Consider the following 14,172-nt stretch of genomic DNA (forward strand, 5'->3'; position numbering starts at 1 on the left):
CTTTGTTTGGATTCTCAGTTTGGCCCACTTCCGTCGTTTGAGCAAAGAGAGTATATATATATATATAAAGAGAAAAAAGAAAAAAGAAAACAAACACATCAATCTGTCAAATATTCCAAATTTTCGGAACGACCACGTTCCTTCCTCAAGGGATAAGTTGTTTATAATTATGTTACCAGGGTCACTCTTACGCAGCTATTATATATATAATTTGTTGTGTTCAGTTTATAGAGTTCTTAATTCCTATGATGGTTTTACGACAATTAAATGAGTTCTTATATATACCTTCTCCATCTGCTGCTCTGCTACAGCTGCAGGTGCCAGTTGCATTGCTTGGTTATAACTTTTTTTTTTGACAGTTACACGTGACTAAATGCCTGCGTTGACCGAACTACGCCACTGGTCAGTTCCATACTACACACAGTTAGTAGCGGGTTACGACCATACTAGGGTCTTCCGTCCGAGCAATGCAACTGGCCAGGGTTTGGTTGTCACCGACAACAGGAAAGTGGAGGAATTCCCTGTTATGTTGTCAGTCCTCTCAGACATTCGTTCCTTTCATGGTTTCATGTGCATGTTGTGGCCTCCATGCCTGACCGGATATAAGTAAAGGACTGAGCAGCGTGACGTGACAGTCTGCGTGGAATGGAAACCCACAACTGAATTTTACTTTGTGTTGTGTAGTGTGTGTGTGTGTGTGTGTGTGTGTGTGTGTGTGTGTGTGTGTGTGTGTGTGTGTGTTTCAATACAACTCTCTCTCTCTCTCTCTTTGTGACTTGACTTCATTTATGGTCATAAAATCCCAAAGGATTAATAGACACAACAAAGAACAAAGGGAACAAAGAAATAAACGGTCATCTAATACACACACGTGTGTGTGTGTGTGTGTGTGTGTGTGTGTGTGTGTGTGTGTGTGTGTGTGTGTGTGTGTGTGTGTGTGTGTGTGTTCAATACAACTCTGTGTATGTGTTTTCAATACAATGTGTATGTGTGTGTGCGCGCGCGCACGTGTGTGTGCGCGTATGCGTGTGCGTGCGCGCGCACATATGTGTGTGCGTATGTGCGTGTGTGTGTGCGTGCGTGCGTGTATCTGTGTCGTGTGTATGTGTGTGTGTGTGAGTCCATAATTCCTATGATGGTTTTACTACAATTAAATGAGTTCTTATATATACCTTCTCCATCTGCTGCTCTGCTACAGCTGCAGGTGCCAGTTGCATTGCTTGGTTATAACTTTTTTTTTTGGACAGTTACACGTGACTAAATGCCTGCGTTGACCGAACTACGCCACTGGTCAGTTCCATACTACACACAGTTAGTATTGGGTTACCACCATACTAGGGTCTTCCGTCCGAGCAATGCAACTGGCCAGGGTTTGGTTGTCACCGACAACAGGAAAGTGGAGGAATTCCCTGTTATGTTGTCAGTCCTCTCAGACATTCGTTCCTTTCATGGTTTCATGTGCATGTTGTGGCCTCCATGACTGACCAGATGTAAGTAAAGGACTGAGCAGCGTGATGTGACAGTCTGCGTGGAATGGAAACCCACAACTGAATTTTACTTTGTGTTGTGTAGTGTAGTGTGTGTGTGTGTGTGTGTGTGTGTGTGTGTGTGTGTGTGTGTGTGTGTGTGTGTGTGTGTGTGTGTGTGTGTGTGTGTGTTTCAATACAACTCTCTCTCTCTCTCTCTCTTTGTGACTTGACTTCATTTATGGTCATAAAATCCCAAAGGATTAATAGACACAACAAAGAACAAAGGGAACAAAGAAATAAACGGTCATCTAATACGCATGTGTGTGTGTGTGTGTGTGTGTGTGTGTGTGTGTGTGTGTGTGTGTGTGTGTGTGTGTGTGTGTGTGTTCAATACAACTCTGTGTATGTGTTTTCAATACAATGTGTATGTGTGTGTGCGCGCGCGCACGTGTGTGTGCGCGTATGCGTGTGCGTGCGCGCGCACATATGTGTGTGCGTATGTGCGTGTGTGTGTGCGTGCGTGCGTGTATCTGTGTCTGTGTGTGTGTGTGTGTGTCTGTGCCATGCAGATCAATGGCACCCGACCACTTTCCTTAGCTTACGCCCAGCTGTGTGCTGCCAACCCGAGTGTCGGCCGGCTGGAAGGAAGAGGGCGGCTGCTGGCATGTGGGCGTGGGAGTCAGGGAGAGCTCCACTTTGACTTCTGGCACTCTCACTTTCACACCGCTCTCTCTCTGTGTCTCTCTGTGTGTCTGTGTCTCTGTCTCTCTATTACTTCCTTCCTTCCTGCCTCCCTTTCTTCCATCTGTCCTCCTCTGTGGAGCGTGTCTGCTGTGTGGAAGGTGTGTGTGTGTGTGTGTGTGTGTGTGTGTGTGTGTGTGTGTGTGTGTGTGTGTGTGTAGTGTGTGTGTGTGTGTGTGTGTGTGTGTGTGTGTGTGTGAACTCAAACCTCAGAATTCTGTGTGTGTGTGTGTGTGTGTGTGTGTGTGTGTGTGTGTGTGTGTGTGTGTGAACTCAAACCTCAGAATTCTGTGTGTGTGTGTGTGTGTGTGTGTGTGTGTGTGTGTCTGCAGACGGAAGGTGAGGAGGGGTGGCTGAGGGGTGGATGGCTGAGGGTGGTGGTGGTGATGGTGGTGGTGGTGTGTGTGTGGGGGGGGGGGGCGGGGGATGATGGCGCACTGACTGAGCCGTGCTCTTTGTGCCAGCCAGCAGCGATCGGCATCGCTCCCTCCCTCCGTCAGTCTGGCGCTGGTCCATCAGTCGCCACCCTGAAACACTTAGAGTGTGGACAATGATGGGTACTGCTGAGGAGGCGTTGTGTTGTGGGGGAACTATGGTTCAGTGCACAGGTGAGGGGAGTGGAGGTGTAGTGTGAGATGTGCTTTTTTTTTTTTTTTTTTAATCTCCTGCAGTGTACACACACAGGTCAATGGTCACGTCGAGCTGGCAAAGTTTTACTGAAGGAAATTGTTTAATGTTAGGTACGTGATTTTTTTCATTCTCAATGATGCAGCAGCATCTTCATCTTGTGTGTGTGTGTGTGTGTGTGTGTGTGTGTGTGTGTGTGTGTGTGTGTGTGTGTGTGTGTGTGTGTGTGTGTGTGTGTGTACGTGTACGTTTTCAGGAAATTGTTAATGTCAGATACATGATTTTGATTGCAGCATCCTCATATTATATATCTGAGAAAAAAAATGTTAGCTTATTTAGTTCTATCTTACAAACATGTGTGTTCGGCTGAAATTGTTTGTCTGGTCAGTAGTGCAACAAGGTCGGTAGCAACTGGGCGGCAGTCGGAAGTGTAAGCGGTGAATACTGATGACAGATATTTTTTTGGTCATGTATTAGATTAAGATAGAGGAGGAAGAGAGAGATGATGGATGACAGAAAAGCTTCAATATCAAACAAACTACTCACACTAGGGCAACAATAAACCCAGACAGCTGTAATCACTTGTCATCCATATTTAGAATGCATAGATTGGCAGAACACCAGAACATTAAAAAAAACAAAAACAAAAAAACCCTGGCAAATGTACACAGACATGGAATATTCTTAAAATGCACGCCTCAAGACACACTGGGGCAATTGCTGCGCCAGACGATAGGGGGAAAAAATGAAACCGATTAGTTAAGGTGTGTGGGCGAAAGTTGGTGCATGAAAAGTAAATATGAGTCTGTGAAAGAAGAAAAAGAAAGATGTGGGAGAAAAAAAGAGGAGGTTGGAGGTCCCACAAAAAAAAGTGGAAAAGGTGGAGCACAGAGGTGAGACCGAGACAGGTGAGAGTGTGTAGTGACTGACCAGTGGGCAGTGGGTCACGGGGTGCAGTACAGCTCTGTCCTGGTGGCGGGTGCTCCTGTAGCGCTGACCCAGTGGACAGTTGGTCACCCATCCCTGCCCCCCTCACCCTCCCGCTCCGCCCTGCCCCCCTACCTCCCCTCTCCCCAGACACTGGTCCTTCACTTTCTTGTTAGCTGTTGTCACTGAGATGATTATATGTGTATGATAGTCATTCGTGTTGAATTATGACCATCAGAACAGCAGAGGAGATAATATGACCATCAGAATAGCAGAGGAGGTAACTGCTGTCCACACTATCTTGGCTAGAATTTGATTATAGTGTGGAGAGTGTCTTGCCCAAGTTACATCCCCACTCTCTCGGCCAAGAGGGATTTTAGGACAGTCGGCGTTTATAGGATGGTCCCCAAAGGCCAACTAGCCACCAAGGCTGGTGCACTAAGAGCCATTGCGATTCTGCCTCCAAGTTTGAGTCATAGTCCTTCACACTAAACTGTAAATGATTCCTCATTGCGATGGAAAAACCATTGATAATACAGCTCTTACTTTGTCACTGAGATGGATGTGTGGTATAGGACACTGTCAGTTGTCACTGAGATACTTGTGTTGTATTCAAATTACTGTCAGTTGTTGTCACTGTGATACATGTGTAGTGTACAGGTCACTGTCAGTTGTTGTCACTGTGATACATGTGTAGTGTACAGGTCACTGTCAGTTGTTGTCACTGTGATACATGTGTAGTGTACAGGTCACTGTCAGTTGTTGTCACTGTGATACATGTGTAGTGTACAGGTCACTGTCAGTTGTCACTGTGATACATGTGTAGTGTACAGGTCACTGTCAGTTGTTGTCACTGTGATACATGTGTAGTGTACAGGTCACTGTCAGTTGTTGTCACTGTGATACATGTGTAGTGTACAGGTCACTGTCAGTTGTTGTCACTGTGATACATGTGTAGTGTACAGGTCAATGTCAGTTGTTGTCACTGAAATACATGTGTAGTATACAGGCCACTGTTAGGTGTTGTCACTGAGAAACGTGATTATTGTGTAGTACACAGGTCACTGTCAATGCTGTCACTGAGATACATGTGTGGTATACAGGTCACCGTCAGTTGTTGTCACTGAGATAGATTTGTAGTATACAGGTCACTGTCAGTTGTGGTCACTGAGATACATGTGTACTATACAGGTCACAGTCAGTTGTTGTCACTGAGATACATGTGTACTATACAGGTCACCGTCAGTTGTTGTCACTGAGATAGATTTGTAGTATACAGGTCACTGTCAGTTGTGGTCACTGTGATACATGTGGTGTACAGGTCACTGTCAGTTGTCACTGTGATACATGCGTAGTGTACAGGTCACTGTCAGTTGTCACTGTGATACATGTGTAGTGTACAGGTCACTGTCAGTTGTTGTCACTGTGATACATGTGTAGTGTACAGGTCACTGTCAGTTGTCACTGTGATACATGTGTAGTGTACAGGTCACTGTCAGTTGTCACTGTGATACATGTGTAGTGTACAGGTCACTGTCAGTTGTTGTCACTGTGATACATGTGTAATATATAGGTCACTGTCAGTTGTCACTGTGATACATGTGTAGTGTACAGGTCAATGTCAGCTGTTGTCACTGTGATACATATGTAGTGTACAGGTCAATGTCAGTTGTTGTCACTGTGATACATGTGTAGTGTACAGGTCAATGTCAGTTGTTGTCACTGTGATACATGTGTAGTGTACAGGTCACTGTCAGTTGTTGTCACTGTGATACATGTGTAGTGTACAGGTCACTGTCAGTTGTTGTCACTGTGATACATGTGTAGTATACAGGTCACTGTCAGTTGTTGTCACTGTGATACATATGTACTGTACAGGTCAATGTCAGCTGTTGTCACTGTGATACATGTGTAGTGTACAGGTCACCGTCAGTTGTTGTCACTGTGATACATGTGTAGTGTACAGGTCACTGTCAGTTGTTGTCACTGTGATACATGTGTAGTGTACAGGTCAATGTCAGTTGTTGTCACTGTGATACATGTGTAGTATACAGGTCACTGTCAGTTGTTGTCACTGTGATACATGTGTAGTGTACAGGTCACTGTCAGTTGTTGTCACTGTGATACATGTGTAGTATACAGGTCACTGTCAGTTGTTGTCACTGTGATACATGTGTAGTGTACAGGTCACTGTCAGTTGTTGTCACTGTGATACATGTGTAGTGTACAGGTCACTGTCAGTTGTTGTCACTGTGATACATGTGTAGTGTACAGGTCACTGTCAGTTGTTGTCACTGTGATACATGTGTAGTGTACAGGTCAATGTCAGTTGTTGTCACTGTGATACATGTGTAGTGTACAGGTCAATGTCAGTTGTTGTCACTGTGATACATGTGTAGTGTACAGGTCACTGTCAGTTGTTGTCACTGTGATACATGTGTAGTGTACAGGTCAATGTCAGTTGTCACTGTGATACATGTGTAGTGTACAGGTCACTGTCAGTTGTTGTCACTGTGATACATGTGTAGTGTACAGGTGACCGTCAGTTGTTGTCACTGTAATAGATTTGTAGTGTACAGGTCACCGTCAGTTGTTGTCACTGAGATAGATTTGTAGTATACAGGTCACTGTCAGTTGTGGTCACTGAGATACATGTGTACTATACAGGTCACAGTCAGTTATTGTCACTGAAAAATATATGTGCGGTATACAGGTCACTGCGATACATATGCAGTATGCAAGTCACTGTCAGTTGGTTGTCAATGAGATATGTGTAGTGCACAGGTCACTGATATAAATATGCAGTGTATACAGTAAGCAAACAGCTGGCTTGTATTTGTCGTGTAATACTTTCTGTTACAGTTTGGTGTGTACTTGTTTCAGACAGCAGTTGCTGAGTGCTGTTCGGAACTGACTGAATGAACGGACGTCACCGGCACTGTGCAAAAATGATCTGAAGTCATTGCAAGTGCTGTAATGGTGATCTCAACGTACCACCACTGTGCAATATGATTTGAAGTCATACAGATACTATGCGATAGGGATCTGAAGTCATCAACTCTGTCAATGCTGTGCAATAGTGAACTGACTTCAATAACTCTGTGTGCAATAACGATATGAAGTTACCATCGCTGTGCAATAGTGAAATGAAGTCAGCAATGCTGTGCAATAGTGAATTTAAGTCATCAACGCCGTGTGCAATATTGAACTGAAGTCACCGACGCTGTGCAATAGTGTACTGACATCACCAGCACTGAGCAATACGATCTGAAGTCATCAACACTTATGCAAAAGTGATCTGAAGTCACCGACGCTGTGCAATAGTGCACAAACGTCACCAGCACTGTGCAATACGATCTGAAGTCTTCAACACTGTGCAAAAGTGATCTGAAGTCACCGAAGCTGTGCAATAGTGTTCTGACTTCATCAACGCTGTGCAATACGACCTCAAGTCATTGATGTTGTGAAAATACTGTACTGACGTTGTCAAAGCCGAGCAATATGAACTGAAGTGACCATGCAACGCTATGCATTATTAGTCAAAGCATGTGGTATTAAATCGGTCCATCAGAATGACCCACGTGGAATGGACACCACCACCACAATGTCATAACCGCAAGTCTTTCATCACACTCATAACGGTGTGAGCATGAACACCTTGGGCAACCTCAAGTCACATCATCAGTGACATGGTGTGAATATGGACATCCCACACCCACGTCAACGTCATGGACAGGCTCAAGTGGTACCACTACAGTCACTTGTTGTGAACATCCACATCCACATCATCACCACCATCACCATTATGGACAGCCTCAAGTCGCACATCATCAGTAACGTGGTGTGAACGTCAACATCACCATCATGGACAGCCTCAAGTCGTACATCAGCCGCATCCTGCCCACCGGGCATCTCAGCCGCAAGGGCAGCGGACGCTGGAAGAAAGAGGGCAGCAGAGCTTGGAAAGGTGGGGGCGGTGATAGTGGTGGCGGTGGTGGTGGTGGTGGTGGTGGTGGGGGCAACGAGAGGAGGAGCGGGCCCGTCAGGTCAGCCTCCACCTCCCACATGGACCTGGACTGTGTCGGGGACGTGGATTTCTGGACCCCCCACAACAACACCCCCCTCCCTCTCCCTCCGCCTTCCTTCACTGCCCAGGAACCGCCGTGCCCGTGCCCGGACCGCCGAAGCGGTGGGAAGGACGTCAGTGATGCCGCTACCAGCAACCACAACCACACCACCACCACCACCACCTCAGCAGGTCCAGCCGTTAACTCCTGCACCTCTTCGGACTGGGAAGGCATTATGCGAACCCCGCCTCCTTCCAAGCCACCCCGCAAAGACCGGGTGTTCTGCGTGGACCTGAAGATCGGGGGCGGATCTGGGGACCTGGGGCTGGAGGTGGAGGTGGTGCCCCTGGGTCGTACCGCCGGCGAGGAGTCAGCGAATCAGGGGTCGGGTGATCAGGGGTCATCAGGAGGAGGTCAGGGGTCAAGGGATGTCCCGGCAGCACGTGCCGGCGGTCTTGTCCCCCCTTCCTCCCCGTCCCTGCAGCAGGGGGCGGGGCTGCCCCCCTCCACCCCAGCCTGCGCCGTTAGGGTGGTGGGGGTGAAGGAGGGCAGCGCTACAGAGAGAGACGGGAGGGTGAAGGTAAACGATGAGGTGGTGGAGGTCAACGGCAAGGCCTTGCTGCGCGAGAGCCAGGAGTCTGTGAGGTGAGTGAGTGCCTTCCTCTTCTGTCACACACACACACACACACACACACACACACACACACACGCACACACACACACACACACACACACACACACACACACACACACACACCATGCAGATATGAGTCAGACCTAGCACTCAAACGATTAATTTCACAGACCATGGAGAAGATGGCAGCCATGGTGGCAGATGCGGCAAGTGTCCTTCCACCTGTCTTACTATCAGTTGACTGTGATGTGAATGGTGATCTGTACTGTCAGTGATCTGAATGATCTGTACTGTTAGATGTCAGTGATCTGAATGGTGATCTGTACTGTCAGTGATCTGAATGGTCATATGTACTGTCAGTGATCTGAATCGTGATCTGTACTGTTAGATGTCAGTGACCTGAATAGTTATCTGTACTGTCAGTGATCTGAATGGTAATCTGTTCTGTCAGTGACCTGAATGGTCATATGTACTGTCATGTACTGATCTGTTAGATGTCAGTGACCTGAATAGTTATCTGTACTGTCAGTGATCTGAATGGTGATCTGTACTGTCAGTGATCTGAATGGTCATATGTACTGTCAGTGATCTGAATAGTGATCTGTACTCACAGCTGTCAGTGATCTGAATGGTGATCTGTACTGTCAGCTGTCAGTGATCTGAATGGTGATTTGAACTGTCAGTGATCTGAATGGTGATTTGTACTGACAACTGTCAGTGATCTGAATAGTGATCTATATTGTCAGTGATCTGAATGGTGATATGTGCTGTCAGTGATCTGAATGCTAATCTGTTCTGTCAGCTGTCAGTGGTCTGAATGATAATCTGTTCTGTCAGCTGTCAGTGATCTGAATGATAATCTGTTCTGTCAGCTGTCAGTGATCTGAATGGTGATCTGTACTGACAGCTGTCAGTGATCTGAATAGTGATCTGTACTGTCAGCTGTCAGTGATCTGAATGGTGATCTGTACTGTCAGCTGTCAGTGATCTGAATGGTGATTTGAACTGTCAGTGATCTGAATGGTGATTTGTTCTGACAACTGTCAGTGATCTGAATAGTGATCTATATTGTCAGTGATCTGAATGGTGATATGTGCTGTCAGTGATCTGAATGCTAATCTGTTCTGTCAGCTGTCAGTGGTCTGAATGATAATCTGTTCTGTCAGCTGTCAGTGATCTGAATGGTGATCTGTGCTGTCAGCTGTCAGTGATCTGAATAGTGATCTATATTGTCAGTGATCTGAATGGTGATATGTGCTGTCAGTGATCTGAATGGTAATCTGTTCTGTCAGCTGTCAGTGATCTGAATAGTGATCTGTACTGACAGCTGTCAGTGATCTGAATAGTGATCTGTACTGACAGCTGTCAGTGATCTGAATAGTGATCTGTACTGTCAGCTGTCAGTGATCTGAATGGTCATATGTACTGTCAGCTGTGTTTAGCTAATTGCGAGCACGGTGATTTATTATCACAATTATGTCTTTTCATAATCTGAAACATGAAGATTAATCATCACATCAAGTCTTTAGCTAATTACTTGCCATGGTGATTACGTATCTCAGATAAGTCTTTGCTAATTATGAGCATGTTGATGAATTTTCAGAGGGAATACATATTTTTTTTATGATAACCAGTAAGCTGGTCCAGTTATCGGGTGGTGGAGAGGGGTTGGAAGGGGGGGGGGGGTATTTTAGCTAATGGCGAGAGTTGTTATCGGTATAAAATTATCACTAAGATGTCATTTGAAAAAGACGCAAACAAGGTATAAATGTCGCAGAAGGCAGGCATGTGTACAATGAAGACAGTCACGTGCAAAGAGCCAAAATCAGCAACACAGGCACGTTCAAAGCGTCTGTACAATACCTAGGGACAACAACTAGTCTTTTATGTTGCCTGCCTACACTTCCTTCACCGCCCTTGCGAAGCGCCACTCACTCTCTGTGTTTTCCACAGCTGAAGAGCAGACCAGGGCCGACGACTCCCTTGGCAAGCGCTGTTCCATTTAGATAGGCCGGGATAAGGAGGGGTCGGGTTACACAGACGGGTTTTTTCTTCTTCTTCTTCTTCTGTTTTCTGCCGTCCTTTCACAGATGTGGAGCTCTGCTGATCCGTGTATCGTATTATATATATACATATATATATCCCTCTGCTTGTCTGGGTGTTCGTCCGGTCGTCTGTCTGCCTGTCTATGTATTTGTCTGTCTGTCTGTCTGTCTCTGTATCTAGTCTGTTCTCTCTGTACTGTGCGATTGGTTTTTTTTTGTTGTTGTCTGTTTGACTGACGGCCCGCCTTGTCTCTTCTGTATTGTATGCATGTTGCGTCGGCACACACTGACGTTCGGTATAGGTATATATACTTGATGACTGTACAGATTATGCGCTGTGGAGGAACAACAACAACAAAAAAAAGAATTAAGGGTGTGACTGATTTACTGATTTACTCAGTAGTTGACGAGTTGAGAGGATGCATAGTTTTTACACCAAGGCACAGTCTGACTGACAATCTATTCCCCGTTGCACTCAGTTCAGCACATATATCTTGCCATACTGACAAAGCACAGACACACACACACACACACACACACACACACACACATATATATATCAGAAACGCGAGTTGCACCCGTTCAGCACCTTTCTTGTCACACTGACAAAACGCACAGAAGAAACCGTGTATTGCCAAGGTATATAAAGGCACAGGGAAATTTGCCAGCTGGAGAGAGCGGGAGGGGAGGGGATAGGGGGACGGACAGACAGACGGACAGACAGGTAGAGAGAAAGAGAGAGAGAGAGAGAGACAGAGACAGAGACAGAGACAAAGACAGACAGACACGCACACACAGATAGACACACAGAGAGAGACAGAGACAGAGATAGAGACAGATAGAGACAGCGAGACAGAGAGACACACAGAGAGAAAAAGACACACCCACACACACACACACACACAGAGAGAGAGAGAGAGAGAGAGAGAGAGAGAGACGCAGAGACAGAGACAGACAGACAGACAGACACACAGATAGACAGGGAGAGAGAGACAGAGACAGAGAGAGAGAGAGAGAGAGACGCACACGCACACGCAGATGATTTATTCATTAAGGCCAAAGCCCCATGTGAATGAGAGGCGATAACAAGATATGTAGATATCACCGTAACTGGCACTAAGCATTCAACTGTTTACACTATAGACATTAGGACAATCAGAGAGAGAGAGAGAGAGAGAGAGAGAGAGAGAGAGAGAGAGAGAGAGAAAGAAAGAAAGAAGGAGAGACAGACAGACAGACGGACAGACAGACAGAAACAGGCAGACAGACACACACACACAGATAAACAGAGAGAGAGAGATAGAGAGAGATAGAGACAGAGGCAGAGAGACACAGAGAGAGACACAGAGAGACAGACAGAGAAAGAGAGAGAGAGAGAGAGAGAGAGGACAGAGAGAGAGAGAGAGAGAGAGACAGACAGACAGACAGACAGACGCAGAGACAGAGACAGACAGACACAGATAGACACAGAGAGAGAGAGACAGAGAGACAGATAGGGAGATAGAGACAGAGACAGAGAGAGACACAGAGAGACAGACAGACAGACAGAGAGACAGCGAGACAGAGAGGCAGAGAGAGAGACACACACACAGAGTGAGTGAGAGAGAGAGAGAGAGAGAGAGAGGACAGGCAGAGAAACAGAGAAATCTCACACAATACGAGAGAGAGAGAGAGAGAGAGAGAGAGAGAGAGAGAGACAGAGAGACAGAGAGAGACAGAGAGAGACAGAGACAGAGACAGAGACAGAGAGAAACAGAGACAGAGACAGAGAGACAGCGAGATCTCACACAATACGCTGCGCGGCCAGTTCTATCTCGTTATCAGACACAACAGCAGACCCCCCCATCCATCATTGGACACACGAGGCCTGTCTGCAGCCATGCCCAGCTGTGTGGCCGGATACTGATGAAGTACACAAACTGGGTTTATGTTGGTAGTGCAGTTCAATGGTGTGACTCGCCAGGTCTGTACCCTCCCACCCCCACACACTCACACAGAGCTGGTGTAGATCGTCAGATCTGTCTGTACCCCCCACCCCAACCCCCCCCATCCCCCCGCATGTGGATAGTCATGTCTGTCCGTAGACTCCTCCTCCCCACCCTCTCTCTCTCTCTCTCTCTCTCTCTCTCTCCCACACACACACACACAGTGGGTCGTCAGATCTCCATCCCCCCTTCACCTTCCATCTTAAGTGGGTAGTCAGGTCTGTCTGTAGATCCACCCTCACACACACACACACACACACACAGTAGATCGTCAGATCTGTCTGTAACAGCGCCTCCCCACCCAACACCCCCTTCCTTAACCTCCCATCTTATATGGATAGTCAGGTCTGTCTGTAGATCCACCCTCACACACACACAGACACACACAGACACACACACACACACACACACACACACACAGACACACACACACACACACACACACACACAGAGCTGGTGTGGATCGTCAGATGTATCTGTAACCCCCACCCCTAACCTTCCATCTTATATGGATAGTCAGGACTGTCTGTAAATCCCCCCCCGCTCCAGTAACACACACACACACACACACACACACACACACACACACACACACACACACACACACAGAGTAGATCGTCAGATCTGTCTGTAAGAGCCCCCACCCCCACCCCCAACCCCCCCTTCCTTAACCTCCCATCTTATATGGATAGTCAGGTCTGTCTGTAGATCCACCCTCACACACACACACTCTCTCTCTCTCTCTCTCTCTCTCTCTCTCTCTCTCTCACACACACACACAAACAGAGTGGATCGTCAGATCTGTCTGTAACCCCCCCCCCCACGCCTGCCCCCTCTCCCCTTCACCTCCCATCTTATGTGAATAGTGAGGTCTGATCAGTAGAGTGGTGTACATTTACTACACGTTTCAGGGGCCGTTACAATGACCGGTGTACAATAACTACACAATAAATACACATTTCAGGGGCTGATTCAATGACCTGTGTACAATAACTGCACATTTCAGGGGTCGGTGCAGTGATTCGTGTACAATAAAATAATAATAACTACACATTTCAGGGGCCGTTACAGTGAGCGGTGTATCATAACTACACAATAACTGCACATTTCATGGGGTCGGTGGAGTGCCTGGTGTGCCGCAATAACTACACAATAACTTACACATTTCAGGGGCCGGGGCACAGAAAGTTTGTACAATAACCACATACTTATTTCAAGGGGCAGAACAGCGATCAGAGTTATATATAACTACACATGCCAGGGGGGGGGGAACCATCAAACTCTATTTCAGAGAGCGGAACAGTGAACTGTGTACAATGACTACACATCCTTCAAGGAGGAGAACCAGGCATGCACGTGTACACCACTTCTACGTTGAACTAGTTGTGGTTGAATACCTGTCTGTATCTTCCATCTCCAGAGAGAAAGTAAACTCATGCCATCCACTGACTCACACAGCGGTCTGGATGGAGCCGTGTGAGAGGGGGGTGGGGAGGGTAGGGGAGGTGGGAGGGTTGAAGGGTGGAGGGGAGGTGGTGTAAACGAAAGGTGAAAATAATGGTGTGAAGTGCACCTGGACAGTTCTTCTCTTCTCCTCTCTGATCCCTCTCTGATTTCCGGGCACGCCCGCGCGCCAAGCATGATGGGAAGATGATATATGCGCAGAGGAGGGTGCGC

The 14,172-nt window shown here is 46.9% G+C and overlaps 1 protein-coding gene across 4 annotated transcripts in view; it reads left to right on the forward strand.

The window, feature by feature from the left end:
* Nucleotides 1–2,642: 2,642 nt before the first annotated feature.
* The window catches only part of LOC143281979 (uncharacterized), a 36,670-nt gene continuing 25,140 nt past the window's right edge, over nt 2,643–14,172 (forward strand). For 3 of the 4 annotated variants that reach the window (XR_013055198.1, XM_076587353.1, XM_076587355.1), the window contains exons 1-2: nt 2,643–2,818; nt 6,648–8,476. Coding sequence is in view for 3 of the 4 variants with exons in the window: in XM_076587353.1 (XP_076443468.1) it covers nt 7,629–8,476 (848 nt within the window). In the remaining variant the exon portion in view is untranslated. Of the gene's footprint in view, nt 2,819–2,846; nt 2,951–6,647; nt 8,477–14,172 lie in introns of those variants that run through there. The other variant, XM_076587354.1, reaches the window with a different exon arrangement.

The sequence above is a fragment of the Babylonia areolata genome, chromosome 5, assembly GCF_041734735.1.
Source record: "Babylonia areolata isolate BAREFJ2019XMU chromosome 5, ASM4173473v1, whole genome shotgun sequence".
Lineage (NCBI taxonomy): Eukaryota > Metazoa > Mollusca > Gastropoda > Neogastropoda > Buccinidae > Babylonia > Babylonia areolata.